The sequence below is a fragment of the Microcaecilia unicolor genome, chromosome 2 (genome assembly GCF_901765095.1).
Source record: "Microcaecilia unicolor chromosome 2, aMicUni1.1, whole genome shotgun sequence".
Taxonomy (NCBI): Eukaryota; Metazoa; Chordata; class Amphibia; order Gymnophiona; family Siphonopidae; genus Microcaecilia; species Microcaecilia unicolor.
This window is the reverse complement of record NC_044032.1, coordinates 240,426,102-240,445,447: the sequence shown is the minus strand read 5'-3', so window position 1 is coordinate 240,445,447 and position 19,346 is coordinate 240,426,102. Positions and strand designations below refer to the sequence as shown.

The 19,346-nt window shown below is 45.4% G+C and overlaps 1 protein-coding gene across 1 annotated transcript in view; it reads left to right on the top strand.

Moving 5' to 3' along the window:
• The window catches only part of DOCK8 (dedicator of cytokinesis 8), a 281,419-nt gene that overhangs the window by 175,100 nt on the left and 86,973 nt on the right, over positions 1-19,346 (top strand). Inside the window, 5 exon segments of the mRNA XM_030193833.1 lie at positions 1,476-1,651; positions 5,451-5,546; positions 11,489-11,596; positions 14,819-14,968; positions 17,918-18,031. Coding sequence (XP_030049693.1) covers positions 1,476-1,651; positions 5,451-5,546; positions 11,489-11,596; positions 14,819-14,968; positions 17,918-18,031 — 644 coding nt within the window.

The following is a 19,346-nucleotide window of genomic DNA, read 5'->3' as shown; positions in this document are numbered from 1 at the left end:
GAGATGTGTATCTGGGAGTGTTTTATGAAGTCCACTGCACTGCCCCCTAGTATGCCCTATTGCTTTCCTGGGATGTCTGGGGACCAGTCTACTAAAAATGCTGGCTCCTCCTACATCCCAATGGCTTGACTTTGTGCGTTTTGCACTTGGCCTTTTTTTTTTTTTTTTTCAAAAATGGACCAAAAAACCAAAACATCCAAATCGGAAAACCTTGTTCAAAACAGTATTTAAAAAAAAAAAAAAAAGATAGATGTTTCGAAAATGACCTTCTTTCCTATTCAGATTTTGGAATTTTTTTGCAAAACGTCCAAAGTCAGACTTAGATGTCATATCGAAAATGCCCCTCTGTATGTCTCAAATCAGCTTTTTCACCATGGCTGAATGGAGTGTGTTTCATTGCTGCTTCAAGTGATATGTTCACAGTTGCTTGGTGAATGATGGTGGTGGTGGGTTCTGAATGACAGCCTGAAGGTTTCTCTGCAGTTTCATTTGTTTCATTTCTAAGTTGGAGGTAAGCTAAGGGATACAGTATGTGTTCATCTGTTTTGGGTATATTTTTGCTTACTTTTGTTTGGGTTTTTCTTTTCTTTCCTTTTGTACTATTAAAGAAACTTACCTTCACCCATGGCATTATCCGGATAACACCAGAGCACTTAGTAAATTTGCAGCGGCATTATCATGATAATGCCCCTGAAAATTATTGGCTGGTCCTGGTGAGCGGTTCTTATCCAGATAGCAGCCACTTCTACCTGAATAAGTGCTGCTGAATATCAACCAGGGCCACCAAGGGGGGGGGGGGGGGGGGGGGGGGAATTCCCTAGGCCTGTTCTGGAGGCAGGCAGAAAGTTCTGCTCCCTTGGTCTGTCTCTCCTTCCTGCTCCTGTGTGTTGGGACCCAGGTGATTGCCAGGTCTTGGCACACAGGAACAGGAGAGCAACAGACCAAGGGAGGAGCAGATGGAGGAAGGTAAAAAGGGTGGGGGCCAGCAGTAGCCCGAGTGGGGGGGGGGGGGGGTGGCAACAGTGGTGGTGGCCCAAGTAGGGAGGGAGGCAGCGGCCCGAGTGGAGGGGGGTGGTGGAGGCAGCGTCCCTGCCCCAGGCCCGGCTCTGTCTCTCTCTGGCCCTGATAGCAACCCAAAAGTTTGTGGTAAATTTTCTGCCTCTTCTTCTTCTCCTGTCTCTCACCTCCCTTGATGATGGTGCTGGTTGTGATTGGATATTTCTGGATAATGAGTATTAGAAAGACCAACCATTATCTGTTTCCATTCCTGCTAGAATGGGGCAACACAAAGCAATCTGTTCTTTACTCATTTCCTGCAGGCCCCAACAGATACAAGACCTGTATCTGGGGTGTCTTTTATACTATACTGAGGGCTAGCAAAACCAAATGACAGTTTTCATGAGCTGCAGTCATACAGCTCTTAAGAGGATACCCATGTTCTTTTGTGAGTGTCAAAATATCTTTTGTTCGGCCAGGTTCTGCAGGTGCTGCCAGCATGCCGGACACTCGCTATTACACTGTTGGACGCTCATCAGCCGTCACAGTTGGATCCAAACTTCTGCAGTCTCGGATAATGAGCTGCAGCAATCCTGATATCGCAGGGGCACAGACTACCGCTGACGAGGAAGTGAGGAACATCATGTCATCCAAGGTAAGTTTGGAGGAATGAAGTCTCATTAAAACCCAGTTGCTATATTTACAACAAAAAAAAACGGCACTTTGTGTGACCCTATGTGGTCTCAGGTCAGAGTCTTTATTTGGGTTTGTTTTATTTCTCAACAAGATATTGAGGATCAATATACCATATACTGAAGAGAGATTATCTGAAATAAACAATGGTATATATATGTAGAAGTGCAGGAACCAAATCCAATTTTTCAAAAATAGGGAGGAAAAGACCTCATAAGGACCAAAATCCACAATCTGTACTGTCTTAAATTACAGCCATTCATACATGTGGTCGGTCCATCAATAATCATGGTTCAGAAAAACCTCCCAAAATAATTTAACATTTAGTGGATCCAAAAATACATTTCAACTTTATTCTCCCAAATGACATCCACCAAACAATCAAAAGAAAGCACTTAACTTAGTTTAAGGCGCACAGCTAATCCTCTCGCTGATTCTTCAAATCATCCATTGGGCTGAGGTCTCAACAGGGACCCGTTTCGAGACAGCTTCTTCTGGAGACCCAGCCACTGAGTGTCTGATGCTGTGCAGCAGCTACTTCAACTAACTATCAATAAAGGGAAGAGAGCCTGATCTAGAAATTAGACTGGAGCTCCTCCATGTGGCAGTGTGCAGTACTGTCACTGATCTACTGGGCTGGCTCTATAACTGTTGTTTTCATTTAGCAGATTTATAAATGCAGTCCCGATTAGCATTGTAGGTGCTGTCCCTTTTAGTTAGAGTTTACTTCTTGAAGAAATACAGGTGTTTAAAGAAGTGAGCCTGGTCTTGGTTTTCTGTTTCATATCCCAAAGCAGTTATATCCTACTCTTCCTATAGAATGCATAGAGAAAGAAGTTCCAAATCAGGGACAGGACTAATATCTTATGATGGTGTGGAAGCAGCCTGGCAAACTGTGTGACAGCCATGCAAGAAATCAGAATTTGGTTCTCAAGTGAAGCTTCTCCTGGAGCTGACTGAGGCTAGAATGGCTGAAGACACGGGGGGGAGGTCTTAGCCGTCACACAATAGTGACACTTAGTGGCCAGAATTAGAATGCATGCATACTGATTCTGGAAGGAGCGGTCGTGGTCCTTGGCCAAGAACCTTTTTTTCAATGGCTAAATTGGATGGTAGAAGGGAGAGTGATTAAAGCTAGTGAAGAGTTCCACGTAGCTATACATGAAGGCTTGTGGAACTGAAGGGTCAATAGAAGTCAGTTCCAATTGAGCTTAAAGCCCAGAGGTGCAGAAGGGCTAGAAAAAAAATCTCTGCATAAGAATTCAGTATAGTTGAATGTTCCAAAACAAATTTTTCTATTAGTGCAACTCTAAGCAACAACAGAGCCAAAACATCAGACTACAGCAGATACCTAGGGAAAATGCTCCTGAGACATCTAGGGACCCTTTTACTAAAGTGCCTCTGACCAATAGTTCCCCCAACCTCCTTTCAACCCCCCCCCCCCCCCCACCAACCAAACAAGAGCTGCCCCTTCTCTCTACCCACCCAAACAGGAGTAAGCACTCCCAAAGTGCCTCTCTCACCTACCTACCCACTCTATTCATTGTGGATATCCTGAAAACCTAACAAGCTAGGATGCCTCCAAGACCAGGTTTGGGAATCGCTGCACTAGAGGGTGACTGAAACTGCTTTTTTCAGTTTTGGCTGAAACTGAAAATGAGTGTGATGACCTCTAATCTGGGCTCTGCCCCCTCCCTCCCCCCTGACCAGGAGTAACACCCCCCTCCCGGACCCTTCCAAGTGACTCCCATCCCCACCCACCCCTAGACCTACCCAGGTCTACCTTATAAGCCCTGGTGGTCTAGTGGTGTAGTAGGGGCAGGAGCGATATTCAGACCTCTAACAGCAGTCTTGTGGTAGCCATTTTGAGAGTGGAGCCAGTATTTGGCTGGTGGAACCGGAAACAGGGATGGACCTGGTTGCACCAGATGCTCTAATGGGGCTGTTCACGGTCTCCTGATGAAGAAAATATGAACACAGCCTGTGTTGAGACCAGTTGATGTCTGAGTGAAGAATGTTAGACACGATCTAACGTGATGTGAGTCCCGTATGAACTGAACGCTGCAAGAATTTTATGGATACAGGTGGGCAAGTCTAAAGGATGGCAGCGTAACATTGTTGCCCATTTGGTGCATATCCACTCTTCATGAGAGATTGAAACCTTTGACCGGCGTTTTTTTGCTGTTTTTTGCTGTTTGGGAGATTTTCATTGATTGGACAGTGATGGATTACAACTACTAACAGGACAGTGGAGCGGAGCATATGCCCGCGAAGAACTACTTTGGACTGTGTTAATGTTCAACATGGTGACCAGAAGAAGTGGAATGTTTTGTTGAGGGGATGTGTTTTACGAGGTACTCACTGTGGTGGATTGGGAATGTTTGATTGAATAAGTGATTGAAATGAGTAAATAAAAAAGAATGAAAATGTTTATAATAAGGAGTAATTAGTTTAATTTGTGGGTAGGTTGATACATTGTGACTAATTACAAATTGGATTGTAACCCTTTTAGTACGGATAATTATGAATATTCACTGTGGATATCCAGAAAACCTGACTGGCTGGGGTGCCTCCAGGACTAAGTTTGGGAACCAGTGCTCTAGTGCAGGGGTAGGCAACTCCGGTCCTCGAGAGCCGCAGCCAGGTCAGGTTTTCAGGATATCCACAATGAATATGCAGGAGATAGATTTGCATACCATGGAGGCAGTGCTTGCAAATCTATCTCCTGCATATTTATTGTGGATATTCTGAAAACCTGACCTGCCTGCGGCTCTTGAGGACCGGAGTTGCCTACCCCTGCTCTACTGCATATATTGGACACACATTACTAAGATTACCAGCTCACACCAAATAAACCAAACAGGGTGATCCAGTCCTGGTTTTGCCTCATAGCATGCAGGGTTTTTTTTAGTTCTGATAGTCACGAAGAACTCAGTGGATAAAATCAACCAGTGGTCTGTACATGATAGATTAGTGGTTCTGAACGCATTCCTTGGGGCCTAACCAGCCAGTCTTGAATTCAAGATATCTGTAATGATTATGCACGAGCGAGATCTACATACATTGGAGGCACTGCATGCAAATCTATCTCATGCATATTCATTGTGGGAATCCTGAAAATGCAACTGACTAGGTATGTCCCAAGGACTCAGTTGAGAAGCACTGCAGTAAGGCATAACCAGGACCAAATCATCCTATTTGATTGACCTGGGATGAGGTAACCAACCCCAAGGATAACAGACACACACAGGGACTGAATCAGCTCACATTTGTGAGCAGTTGTACCAGTCAAGGTTTCAAACCTGGCTATTGTCCATTCACTCATCAATCAGCTGGAACATAAATGGGAGTATGGACATTACCCCGTAAACACAGTGTCAAGGGAAGGGAACACACAATGAGGTTGCCCCCCTCAATGGTGCAATCCAGATACATGGAGACAATAGTAAATAAATTCCTTTTAACCTGTCACTTTGGAACCCAGAAGCAATGTACAAGTGGACAGTCCAGGGTACTGATGAAAAACAGAAATATAGGGCAAATGTCACCCCCAAGAGGAATTGCTGAATAAATGTTTTTTTCTTTTTAAAGTTACAGCACTTAGCGATAGTTTGTAAGCATTGGGAAGCACCAGGGTGGTTGGGAGTGGGAAGGAATGGTATTCTGCCTCCTCTCTCCTACCAACCTCTTCCCATTGTTTAGGGACTAGGGTAGAATGTCATTGAGTAACCATGTAATTGGCCTCTGGTCATTTGCTGCAGGGGGCAGATCGAAGGGGTAGCCGTATGTCTACTTTCATTGAAGCCAGCAACGAGATGCAGCCAGCCTGTGCTGGACCCCGGCCAGCAAACAGAAAGGTACAAGGGCCTGAATGCACTATATTCGTTAGCTATCAGAGCATCACCATTTCACTGGCCTTTCAAACCAATTCTCTTAACTGCATCTGAAACATTTCTCCCCCTTTTTGTTTTTGTTTGTCCTGATAGTTTCCTTCTGCTGCTATGGCAGTGGTTCCCAAATTTTTCAGTTCACTGCATCCTTCATGTCCGAGCAATATTTTTGTGGCATTTCCCCCCCCCCCCCCCCCCCCCCCCCGGTCATACTGGTCTTCACCCCCCGGCCACACAGGTCTCCATCTTTTTCTCTGCACAAATATAACAGTGCTAGGGTGTCCCTATAACCAGCCCCTCCAAAAGATACACTGATTATGATTTATAACAAACTACTACTCTACCTATGAAAAGTTATGCCGTTATTATACTTCCTCTTTGTACATCTGTATGCTGCACAAGCCAGCATGTTTAAAAATATAAGTGAGATTAAATAAAAAATGCTACCAACAATAAAGAATGACAGCTTGGATGCAGCAGCTCATAGGTTTGCTTGCTTTGTTTTGAATGGGAAACAAAGACTGGCCTATTGGCTTCAACTTTTTTTACTTCATCCCGTTTCCTGTTTTCATCCAACCTCTTTGGCAGGCGCCTCTGCGAGTTCCGAAGGTCATCTGCTCCCTGTCCCCAGTGGCCGCGACAAAAAAAAACAAGTGCAGGGCTGCAGCAGCCTTCAGGCATGTGCTGTCAGCTCTGCTGGTCCTCTGCCCCCGCTGACGTCAACTTCCAGTTCCGGGGGCAGAGGACTGGAAGAACTGACAGCATTTTCTTGAATGTTGCTGCAGCCCTGCACTTGCTTTTTTTTTTTGTTTTGTTTTTATGCCGCTGCTGTCTGCAGTAGTGGTTCGGGCGGGAAGAAGGTCAGGATTTGCTGTGGCACACCAGGGTGCCATGGCACACCGTATGGGAAACGCTGTGCTATGGGCTTCCAGCTCTGTTGGAACCATGCTCCAGTGCCATCTGCCTTCATTTTTCTGTGTTTATATGTTTCTACCTGAGGATATTCTTCCCTGTTTTTTTTTAATCCCCTCCCAACTCTGTCTTCAACCAGGGGTCATGCACTAAGGCAGTGGTTCCCAAATCTGTCCCCAGCCAATCACCTGAGTTTGCTGAGAAGCATGTTTATCCCAGCATTTTTCTAAGAACTCTGTTCAGGTGCCCACTGCTAACACAGATATACATACTCTCCTGCGATTTTTACCAGTAATGCTCTGGGTATAAATATTGAAAGCAAACAAGATTCTCATCATGCTAGTGAATATTGATACATTCTCAATTACTTCATAGGCAATATATTTTATTGAATTAAACTGAAGAAAAAATATCCTATATAATAAAACGCACCTCCAACATTCTGAAGCCGAGAAAGTGAAGCCTTCAAGTCTTGAAGCATTCCTGCAACGTTCCGGAACTACGTGTCGTCAATTGAGGAGATGGAGCCTTACAGAGCGCACGAATGCTTCAAGGCTTCACTTTCTCACACACACACACACTCAGTCTCTGTCTCTCACACACACTCTCTCTCACACACACACACTCAGTCTCTGTCTCTCACACACACTCTCTCTCACACACACACACTCAGTCTCTGTCTCTCACACACACTGTCTCTCACACACACACACTCAGTCTCTGTCTCTCACACACACTCTCTCTCACACACAGACTCACACACACACTGTCTCTCACACACACACACTCAGTCTCTGTCTCTCACACACACTCTCTCTCACACACAGACTCACACACACACTGTCTCTCACACACTCTCTCTCTCTCTCTCTCTCTGACACAAACACACACACACACACACTCTGTCTCTCTCTCACATACACACTCCATCTCTCACCCACACACTCTCTCTCTCTCAAACATACACACTCTGAGGAAAGGGAGCATGGAACACGCTGGGGAGGAGAAGGAGGGGGGCATGGAACTCGGAGGGAAGGGGGGGCCAAGAACTCGGAGGGGAGGAGAGAGAGGGAGAGAGGAGAGAGAGGGAGAGGGGGGGCCTGGAACTCTGAGGAGAGGGAGGGAAGGAAGGAGGGAGTCATGGAACTCGGAGCCCCACACACACACACACTCACTCTCTGTCTCTCACATACACTCTCTCTCACACACACATACATTCTGTCTCTCACACACTCTCTCTCTCTCTCTGACACAAACACACACACACTCTGTGTCTCTCACTCATTCTCTCACTCACTCAAACACACACACACACACTCCAACTCTCACACACACTTTCTCTCTCACACACACACACTCACTCTCTCTCAAACATACACACTCCGAGGAAAACCTTGCTAGCGCCCGTTTCATTTGTGTCAGAAACGGGCCTGGTTTACTGGTATATATATAATGCTATATTTTGAATGGCTCTAGGGGCTCACGTCTAGGACTGCAGTGACCATTTTACAGCTATTGAGGGGATACACAACTGTGGACCTTGAGGGCAACAAACAGGTTTTCTGGAGAACCTAGCTATGTAATAGGGATGCATGTTCATTAGTGTGCATTTAGGGCCGTTGTACCAAACTACAGCACAATTTTTATCTACTGTGGCTTAACATAGGATTTTACTGAATGGGAGCTGCATCTTTTAACACAGTGACCTAACTCTGGATAGTCCAGTGCCAGGGCATGCGTGGCTTCCAGCATTGAATATCCAAGTATGTCCACTGACCTGGAAGTTAACAGGCGCCAGCCAACATGCAGACTGATGCCCAGTTAACTTGGCACATAAATTTAGGACAGCTGTTTTGCTTTCCTAACATTATTCTGTTAGCTGGTTAGCAGACTGAATATCTCCACCAACCAGCTAAATTGCCAATCTGCCCTAATTCCAACCCCTGCCTGCCTCTACCCGGTTAAGTGCAGCTGAAATTGGTGGCTGGCTCACTCAGCGGGGTTTAACAAGGCAGAAGCCTTCCCTACCTGGTTAATCCTTTTGAATATCAGGCCCCCAGAATCCAACTTCATCATTAAACTTTGACAAGTATCCAATGAATAGGAGGAATGAGTGAGAATCCATGTATGCAAAGGAAAGGAAACAACAGAATTTGCAAAACAAGAGAAAAAAAATATTTAAAGAACTAGATTACCAAACAAGGAAAGGCAAACAGCAGTCGCACAAATACAGTGGAAATATAAAGTGTTAATTCAGGAACCAAACATCAGGTGAGACCCAGAAACATGAATGGTTACAGAGAGGTGAACTTAAAACCAAAGGATGAGAGACTGATAATTGCAGCCCAGGAGAGTGGATTATGGACAAATGGTTCACAGCAAGCATAGAAAAACCTGGAAAAACAAACGTGTAGATTCTGTAGGGAAATGCTAGAAATGGTTACACATCTCATAACTAGCAACAGCGTTCTGATGCAAGAAGGTTTGTATATGGAAAGGCACCATAAGTTGATGCGCCTTATCAACTGGAAAATGAGTAAACTTGACATCATCACTGTTCCAGAAAAGCATTGAGGTCACAGCCCTCAGAGGATTTTGGAAAATGAAAAGGTTATGATCACCTAGGGCACTTCCATTCCAAAGGATAAGAAGCTGGATGCAAAAAAAAAATGAACATTCTTGATAAAGGAGAAAAGCATGAGAACAGCATTGATAATTAGAGGTATCAGTGCCAAAAGATTGCTCTGGAGAAAGACATTCAAATTGAGGGTGTGGCCAGAGCCCAAGGTTGGGGGCACATTTTGAGTGCCACCCCACCACCACGCCTCGCCTCCTCGCTCCCCCCCACCACCTCACCATCGCCTCCCCCCCCTCCGCCTCGCTGAAGCCTTCTTCAGCCCCGGTCTCCAGCGCAGCCACGTTCGCTGCCTGCCCCCTGCTCTTTTTCTTCTTGCTCCTCCTGTTGCACGCTGACGCTCAGCAAAAAGAAAGAAGAGCAGGGGGCAGGCAGCGAACGTGGCTGCGCCGGAGACCGGCGCTGAAAAAGGCTTCAGCTGGCAGGGGTTGGGGACCCCCGCCAGCCAAACCAGAGGCCCCCCCCGTAGCTACGCCCCTAATTCAAGTGCAAAGTAATGTAGCCAAAATATTGCAGAGAGATACAGAAACGTTTCCCATCATATTGGGTGCCACAGGCTTGATTAAAAGGAGTTTCCAAGCACACCTTGACAAGTTTGCCTATGCATGTGTATCCTATGAACTGCAGAAGGAAGCTCTGTTTAGCATGATGCAAGTATTAGGGCAAATGTCAGCAGTAAATTTGAGAGACTCAGATCATATTCCACATACCCTGGCTTAGGAGTAAGATTCATTTCTGTCATGATATGTATAAAACTAACTTTTTTGGTGACATTACCCCTAAAGGAATAGATTTTCAAGGCTCCACTAGCAGTAAAGATAATAGTTCATTTTTAGGGGTCCGTTTACTAAGCTACCCAAGAGCGCTTACCACAGGGTGCACTCAGGTGCCCCACATACTCACGCACTAAAAAATAAAAATTAGCACATGAGCCCTTACTGCCTACATAATGGGGGCATTTAGGGGCTCATGCACTAATAGGAAATTAGCATATGGCCATTAATGGGGAAAATAGAAAAATTGGCCAATTTACCCTGATGTTAAAAATGGGCCTTAGCACAGAGGACGCGTTGCCATCTAGTTACCGCATTTTGGTAAAGGGGCCCCTTAGTGATTGACTTATCTGGATGTTCAGCTACAGTTAACTGGCTACAATTGCAGCCAGACATGCAATTAAATTAACTGCATAAAGTTTGTGTAGTTAGATTTAAAGCACAAATCAATAAAAACAAATATTCTGCAATATTGGAGTAAGTGCTAATTTTTAAAGTTGCAACTTAACTTCAGTGTTGTAAGCAAACCTTAAAACATCCATCCGTGTTGATTTCTGGGGTTCACACTTATTCTGCTGCCTTTTGTTGATAGATTTAAAACAGCCATTTGTACAGTTCTACTTAGAAGGACAACTTTACTGCCTTGGAGCTGACTATTTTACTAAACAGTTAACTTTGAAAACCCTGCCCTAGTTAAGCTCCAATCTGGCCCCATTTTTGGTCTTTTTAAACCTGTGCACACAGCAATTTTAGCTGTACCGGAAAGGATGAGGGAGAATTTCTTAGCAGACGCCGGTAAATTTTTTTTGTTGTTGTTACATTTGTACCCCGCGCTTTCCCACTCATGGCAGGCTCAATGCCCAGCACTGGTTTCACTCAATTGGGAAGTGAAACCAGTGCTGGGCAGTGCTGGGCAGACTTCTACGGTCTACGCCCTGATTGTAACTGAATAGATATGATGGGCTTGAGTGTAAATTTTAAGGGGCTTTGACATTAGCTTCAGAATTTTTAGTGCAAGAGCAGCACTGGACAACTTATACGGTCTGTGCCCTGAGAATGGCAGGACAAACCAAACTCGGGTATACATATAAAGTATCACATACCATGTAAAATGAGTTTATCTTGGGCAGACTGGAGGGACCCTACAAGTCTTTATCTGCTGTCTGTTACTATGTTAGTAAGAGTTTTGTAATTTAGCATAATTTTATAAGAGCTCTTTTCTACACATAACACATGTTTTACATGCAGAAAATGCTTTATAAAATTATTCCAGTCAAGTTCAAAATTGACTGTATTAGACTGGGATTCCAGGGAGAGTCCGTCCCAAAAATTGCTCAGGGTATTTCTATGGAAACGTCAGCTCAAAACACCTGCAGCAGCATAGAAACCTTGATACATTGAAACATAGCAGACAAGTTGTTCCTCTCAAACTACCCCTCCCCTTTTCTTTCCGTGAACCATGCTCCACATTATTTCCCCACTTGTTTTTCTTATGGGTTGCTCTTATTTTTGCTTTGCGTATCATGAGTGCAGACAGGCTTGCATGAGATATTTTAAGTCATTTGCGAATGTTGTATCTTTTTGTCCAGCACTTCCATGAAGAACTGGCACTACAGATGGTCGTTAGCACAAGCATAATGAGGGAAGGCGTCTTTAAGTATGCCTGGTTCTTCTTTAGCTCCTGGTAAGACTTTCCTGTAACACATTTTCTCTTCAGCTATAAGAAGACCACAAGCAACAAGTGTAAATATTGTCTTAACCCTAAGTAGTGCCTCTGAAACTAGGGAAGTAGGATTATCTAAATCCCTCAAATACTTTTATGCAGTCTTGGCAGCATGTAGTAACTTTGACTGCACTTGTTGAAAACCTCCAGTTTTAAATAAAATGCTGAACTGTACAGAAGGTCCAGTTGCTTTTGAGCGGTCTGACTGAATCGCAGTGCATTAACCCTGTTGAATTGCTTTGGGGACACTTGATTGTTGCAAATATTCATATATTTTGCTTCCTTTAGATAAAATCATAAATTATTCCTCTCTCTCCCACACACACACACACCTAAAACAAAATTAGCTTCTAATGGTAATAATACCTTCTTGATAGATGTTTTGCAATAATTTTGTATGTTACACTTTGTTTCAAGATTCAGCTTCACTGACAAGGGCAGAAAAGCCTGTGCTGCTTGAAGATGATTATTGAAAGATTTCAGTTTCTCTGTTCCATTGACTGCAGAATGGGGCTTCTTGAATGCCTTGAGAAAGTGAAATGGCGTAACTCTTTAGTCAGCTATTCTCAGAGGAGTCTCCATACCCTTTTCCCCATCCCATATAAGGAAAGGCTAAAGAGTTAGGGCTCTACTTGGAAAAGAGAGGGCTGAGGGGATCTATAAAATCCTGAGTAGTATAGAACGGGTAGAAGTGTATCAATTTTTCATTCTTTCAAAAAGTACCAAGACCAGAGAAACTACTATAAAGAATAAAATTGCAGAACACAGACAAACATGGTTTAATGGGACAGTGTCAGCATGGGTTCAGCCAAGGGAAGTCTTACCTCATCAATTTGCTTCATTTCTTTGAAGACATGAATAAACACGTTGATAAAGGTGAGCCGGCTGATATAAAAGGGCATTTTAGATAGAACATCTAAATCTGAATTTGGACATTTTACTCAAAACGTCCAAATTCTGAACAGGAAAGAAGGTCATTTTCGAAAAAGAAAAACATCTATCTTTTGTTTTCGAAAATACTATGGATGTTTTGTTTTTTTGGACGTTTTGTGATTTGGATGGGTTTTTGGGGGGCCATTTAAAAAAAAAAAAAAAAACTTCCAAGTACAAAACGCACAAAATGAAGCCATTGAGATGTAGAAGGAGCCAGCATTTTTAGTAGACTGGTCCCCCTGACATCCCAGGACAGCAATAGGGCACCAAAGGGGGCACTGCAGTGGACTTAATAAACTGCTCCCAGGTACACATCTGAGCATCGCTCCCTTGTGTGCTGAGCCCCCCAAAACCCACCCAAACCCACTACCCCCAACTGTACAGCACTATCATAGCCCTTACGGGTGAAGGGGGCACCTATATGTGGGTACAGTGGGTTTCTGGTGAGTTTGCGGAGGGCTCATAATTTCCTCCACAAGTGTAACAGGTAGGGGGAGGTAGGAGCCTGTGTCCACCTGTCTGAAGTGCACTGCACCTACTACTAAACTACTCCAGGGACCTGCATGCTGCTGTAATGGACGTGAGTATGATATTTTAGGCTGGCATAGAGGCTGGCAATTGTTCTTATCACAATTTTTGGGGGTGGGAGGGGGTTAGTGACCATCTGGTCATTTGGGGCACCTTTTTCTGCTTTATTCGTAATAAAAACAGGTCTAGCTCAAAACGTGTATGTTTTAGTCCTGGACGTTTTGTTTGTTCCATTATGGCTGAAAAAGTCTTAAGAACGCCCAAGTCCCGCCTTGAACACACCCCGTTGAGATTTAGACGTACTTCTGATGGACTTCAGAGAAAAACGGCTAAAAAGAGGTTTCAAAAATACTGATTTGGACGTTTTTGTGAGATTAAAGTCCAAATGCAGACTTCTGTCACTTTTTGGACGTTTTTTCTCTTTTGAAAATGAGCCCCTAAGAGGGGCATAATCGAACGGGGCGCCCAGGTTTTCATGAGGGCGTCTTCGCAGGATGGCCACATGAAGGGGCAGGGAAACCCATATTATCAAAACAAGATGGGCGTCCACAGTGGCGTTCCTGGCCTGGATGGCACCCGGGGCGGAGCGCCGATGTGCCCCCCCCCCCCGCTAAATGACACCTTCCCCCCCCAGCGAAATGACACCCCCCCCCTGGGTGCACGTCGCGGGGGGGGGGGTGCCGCGGCGCGAGCCTGCTCCAAGTTCGCTAAACTTTGCTTCGCTGCAGCTCCCTCTGCCCCGGAACAGGAAGTAACCTGATCCAGGGCAGAGGGAGCTGCAGCGAACGAGCGATGAGTTTAGCGAACTCGGAGCAGGCGCGCGCCACGGCACCCCCCCCCCCCCCAGCGGCGTGGCACCCAGGGCGGACCGCCCCCCCCCCTTAGTACGCCACTGGGCGTCCATCTTTTGTTTCGATAATACGGTCAGGGACGCCCAAATCTCAACATTTAGGTCGACTTTAGAGATGGTCGTCCCCGGTTTTCAGCCATAATGGAAACCGAGGACGCCCATCTCAAAAACGACCAAATCCAAGCCCTTTGGTCGTGGGAGGAGCCAGAATTCATATTGCACTGGTCCCCCTGACATGCCACAGCACCAACCGGGCACCTAGGGGGCACTGCAGTGGACTTCACAGATTGCTCCCAGGTGCATAGCTCCCTTGTGTGCTGAGCCCCCCCACAAAAAAAAAAAAAAACCCACTCCGCACAGCTGTACAACACTACCATAACCCTAAGGTTATGTGGGTTTCGGGTGGGTTTTGAAGGGCTCACATTTACCACCACAAGTGTAACAGGTAGGGGGGGGATGGGACTGGGTCCGCCTGCCTGAAGTAGTCTGGAATCAAACCTTGCAAAAATCCTTACTTCCCCAGGCCTCAGGGTATCATATCCACTACATGCTCAAAACCAAATTTGCCAGTTTTTATTTTATTTATTTATTATTTGTAGCATTTGTATCCCACATTTTCCCAAACAATTTGCAGGCTCAGTGTGGCTTACATTTGCCGTAATGGCGGTTGCCATTTCCGGGTAACAGAATTACAAATGGTAATGTGTTAATTTGCATACATACATGGTAACATGCATGTAACATAACATACGTGAAACAGATCATGGTATAGATATATATCATGTGCATATATACTCAACCTTGATAATAAATGCACTATTGCCAGCACTCTGTGATGGGCAAAACTTGGTTTGGTTTGATTTGGGCTTTTTTTTTGTTGTTCAGATTAAGAGCATGGCTCAGCATGTTCAGCACACGGAGAAGCACGATGTTCCTCGGAGGACCCGCTTTTCAGACCGCTTCATGGATGATGTTACCACGATTGTAAGCGCGGTCACGTCGGAAATTGCAGCCCTCTTAATTAAACCTCAGAAGGTGAGGGGGATCCAAAGTCACTTTTTCTCAAAACCACTAGCATAATAACCTTCAGGAAATATATCGTTTTCAAGAGGTCTAAATATTTGTTCGGTCTGGTATGGAAGAAGTAGTTATTCAATACAAACAGAATCCAGGAAAGAATATAGCGAGAATGTAAAACATTCTGAGTAATCAACTCAGGTGTAATGTGGTCACAATGGTAGGTGGGCAGTTTTCCAAATGGTGTGGGCACGTGCAAAATCTGTGGGTATTTCTATCTGAGGATTTCACGCCAGTTCTCAAAGGGAAAGCACACATATACTTTTCCTGTGAAAATTGCCCAGGGATCAGGGACCCACAGATGCTTGTGCTTGCTTTTTTTGCAGGTACTTTTTTTCACTGAAAAATAAGTTATACAACATTTGAAATAAAATGTCCATGTGTTGTTACCTCTCACCTCGAGAATACTCCCTGGAAATGCAGGTAAAAGTATGCATGCACAGGGAGGGAAGTTTTCAAATAACCTTTTTACCTTTGCAAATGGCCTCCGAGGCAGGCCTTGCACCAAACTACACAAAAGTGCTTCCTCCTTGTGCATTGTATTTGCAGTGATTGGATACTTGGAGAGAGATGCATAATTCTGTCTACTGAACTTGGCACCACCATTCTATATCTTGAGATTTTATATACAACTAGGAAAAAAGGCCCGTTTCTGACACAAATGAAGGGGGCGCTAGCAAGGTTTACCTCGGAGTGTGTGTGTTTTACAGAGTGTGTGTGAGAGTGAGTGTGTGATAGAGAGTGAATGTGTGAGTGTGTGTGACAGAGAGAGTGAGACTGGGTGCGAGAGTGTGTGTGTGTGAGAATGAGAGTGTGTGCCAGGGGCCCCCTCCCTCCCTCTCAGTTTCAGGGTCTGCCTGCCCGCCCTTCCACCCACCCAGTTTCAGGGTCACCCCCACCCTCCCTCCCTCCCAGTTTCAGGGGCTGCCCGCCCCCCCCCCCCCCACCCACCCAGTTCCAGGGTCATTGCCCCCCCTCTCCCTGCGATGTTTAAGTGCAAAATTAGGGAGCTGTGTAGTGTAATAAAATGCACCCGCAACGTTGTGAAGTTGACTCCGTTGCTTCATTGAAGTGAAGGGTTCGTAAGGTTCATCAGATTCATCAGTCTGTCACCATCTGTCTCGGCCCCGCCCTCGCGCCTCTGATAGGTCCGCCGTCCTCGACGTCAAATCGTGATGACGTTGAGGGTGGCGGACCTATCAGAGGCGCGAGGGCGGAGCCGAGAGAGGTGGTGACAGAGTGATGAATCTGACGAACCTTACAAACCCTTCACTTCAGTGAAGCCACGGAGTCAGCTTCACAACGTTGGAGGTGCTTTTTATTATAGTAGAGATACTTCAGGCTCAGTAATTAGAAAAATAATACATGTTTTGAAGGACATGCTGGGGTTCTGGCAGAGCCATAGCGAGGGGAGCTGACACCCGGGGCGGGTCGCCGCTGGCCCCCCCCCCCCCCCCGGGTGCAGCACGGCACACCCTCCTCCCGCTGGAGCGCACCCCTACGGCGAGGGACGGGCGAGAGGGCCGATCCACCCCGACTGCACGTTGCTGGGGTGTGTCGGCTCCGCGCTGGTGCACTGCTCTCTCTGTCCCGGAAGTAACCTGTTCTGGGGCAGAGAGGGCAGTGCACCAGCGTGGAGCCAACACCCCAGGGCGGACCGCCCCCCCCCCCCCCCTTCCTACGCCACTGGGTTCTGGTCTTAGAACAGCAGAACATTTTAGCCAAGACCAACACCATCTCAATGTAAGCTGCCGTACAGGTGACTTGGATTTGATTTTGTAGGCCTAGCTTCTGCTCCTTGAGATGTTTGAGGCTGGGGATGCAGCTGCATAGGCAGAGGATAAGAAGTCTCATTACTCAACAGCAGCTTCTGTTGGCTACTAGACCCTGGCTGCATAAGTCCTGGATTTCCAAGGGAGTTATTTCTTTATTTATTTATTTATTTATTGCATTTGTATCCCACATTTTCCCACCTCTTTGCAGGCTCAATGTGGCTTACAATACATCATGAAAAGTGGAATGTATATAAGAGAATATACATTTAGTATTACATAAGGATATTGAGTAGCATGATAGTGATGAAGCAAGTAATGTAGCAAGCAAAATTATAAGACAGTTCTGGATATATGTGTAAGAGTTCACATTTGTTGATCTTTGTGGTATGCCTTGTTGAAAAGATGGGTCTTCAGTAGTTTGCGGAAGTTAGTTAATTCATAGATGGTTTTCAGGCTGCGCAGCAGTGCGTTCCAGAATTGTGTGCTCACGTAGGAAAAGGTTGATGCAATGCGTTATTTTGTATTTTAGACCTTTACAGTTGGAGAAGTGAAGATTGAGGAATGTGCGGATGATTTTTTTAGCATTCCTGGGTGGTAGGTCTATCAGGTCTGACATGTAGGCTGGGGCATCTCCGTGAATGATTTGTGAACCAAGGTACATATTTTGAACGTGATGCATTCTTTAAGTTATGCTTTGTGTTCCTTAGCTGATGATTGCTGCTCTGATGTTTGGGCTACACAGGAAGGGGAGATAATTTCAAAAAGGAAGAAAGCCAGGTCCATTGCAAATTAAGGTGCCATAGCTCAAGTAGATGCCAGTTTTTGAGCTGAAAGTCCAACGGGGGGGGGGGGGGGGGGGGGGAATATAGGGAAGCTCTAGCCCAGTACTTCTACAGCAGTGGACTGGCTCTGCTCTTCTTGGCCCATTATTTGTCATTCCTAAACATCTTTTCCACCTCCCAGTTACTCTTTGTTCCCATTCAGTGCTCATATAGTAGTTCTGTGTAACAGAGAAATCTCATGGTACTATAATCCATATTTATCTGTTCCCATTAGAGGAGCTGAGGGTCTGTAAGTAAACCCTGTATTCAGTTAACTGATGTTTAGGGTTTATTTTTTTTTTTTTCTTCAGGAAACTGAGCAAGCAGAGAAAATCAACATAAGCCTGGCATTCTTCCTGTATGATCTGCTTTCACTGATGGACCGAGGCTTTGTGTTCAACCTCATCAAACATTACTGCAATCAGGTACCATGTGTAGAGAATCCAGTATTGTACTTGCAGAGAGATGCTGTGTGCTCCTGTCATAAGACTTTCAATGATTCTCAGTCCAGGTTTAGTTTTGAAAACAAAAAAAAACCCAGGTCTGCAACTCTTAACAAGCGTTACAAAATAGAAGAGAAGAGTGGATAAAAGTGAAGACTAATGAAAGAGCCTTTATACTGTAAAGATAATGGGGCACAGATCATATTGTATTAGGTGCCTATGAGTGGAGCAAGGGCCAGGGGCTCCCACTGTCTCTTTAAGCAGGGACGTGAGCCAGAGTCCCTCAAACTATTCCCGGGCTCTTCATCTTCTTCCTGAAACTGCTTTTGCTATCAGTGTCAATGTGATGTCTGCCCTTTGTTCCAATGATGATCAGCATGGCAGCACCCACCAGTCATACTGCAGAGCCATGAGCTGAGAAGAGTTTTGAAAAATGTTAAGCACTTGTATAGTCTCATTAACAAAATATAGAGGGGAACCAAAGAAAGAAGTTTAAATGATTATGTTGGTTTCAGCTTCCAAGCAGACAAGCTTAAAATAGTGTACAGCTAGGATTCTTTTGTTTCTTTATCATTATTAATATTGCAACCAGGTCACCTTCCAGTAGCCAGCCACCGCACTCTCTCTCTCTCTCTCTCTCTCTCCTCTCTGCCTCTCTCTCTCTCTCTCTCTCCACCTTGCCAGCTGCTGAGAAACTCCGACAGTAAGAGCAATCCCAGTTCTTTATTGTTACAGATGTCAGCCTTATTGAAACACCTCCAACCATCAGCAAACTTCAATTCCTTCCAATTACAGGCTTTTGTTTTAAATCCTCCCCAAACCTCCAGCCGCACTATCTTCACAGCAGATAGTTTTGGAGATGTAGCTGGAACCACCTCCTCTCTCACCTCCTACAGTTTAAGTTCCAAAATGCACATGCCTTTCTGTCTTAAATCTCTTCCCACCTTCCACAGCACTACCTCTTGGGAACAGACAATATGGTAGCAAGTTGTGCTTTCCAGTGGCTTCCCCACTGCTTTGCTCCCAGCTTCCCCCAACTCCACAACCGGGGCAATGCTGAGGCCACAAAAGCTCTCACCCTGTCTGCACGGGTTAGAGCCAAACCACCCACCTCCATACATTCCTCCTTACCTTCTCCTTCTACCTCTTCTTTATTCCACTCCAACTCCTCCTCCTCCCCAAGCTCCACCAGCTGTTCCCCATCTCCAGGATCAGACCTCATCTCCCAATCAGTCATCCTCCCTTCCCCTCCTGGGAGTTCAGCTGACCCTGCACTGGCTTCTGGGGAGTGTAGTTT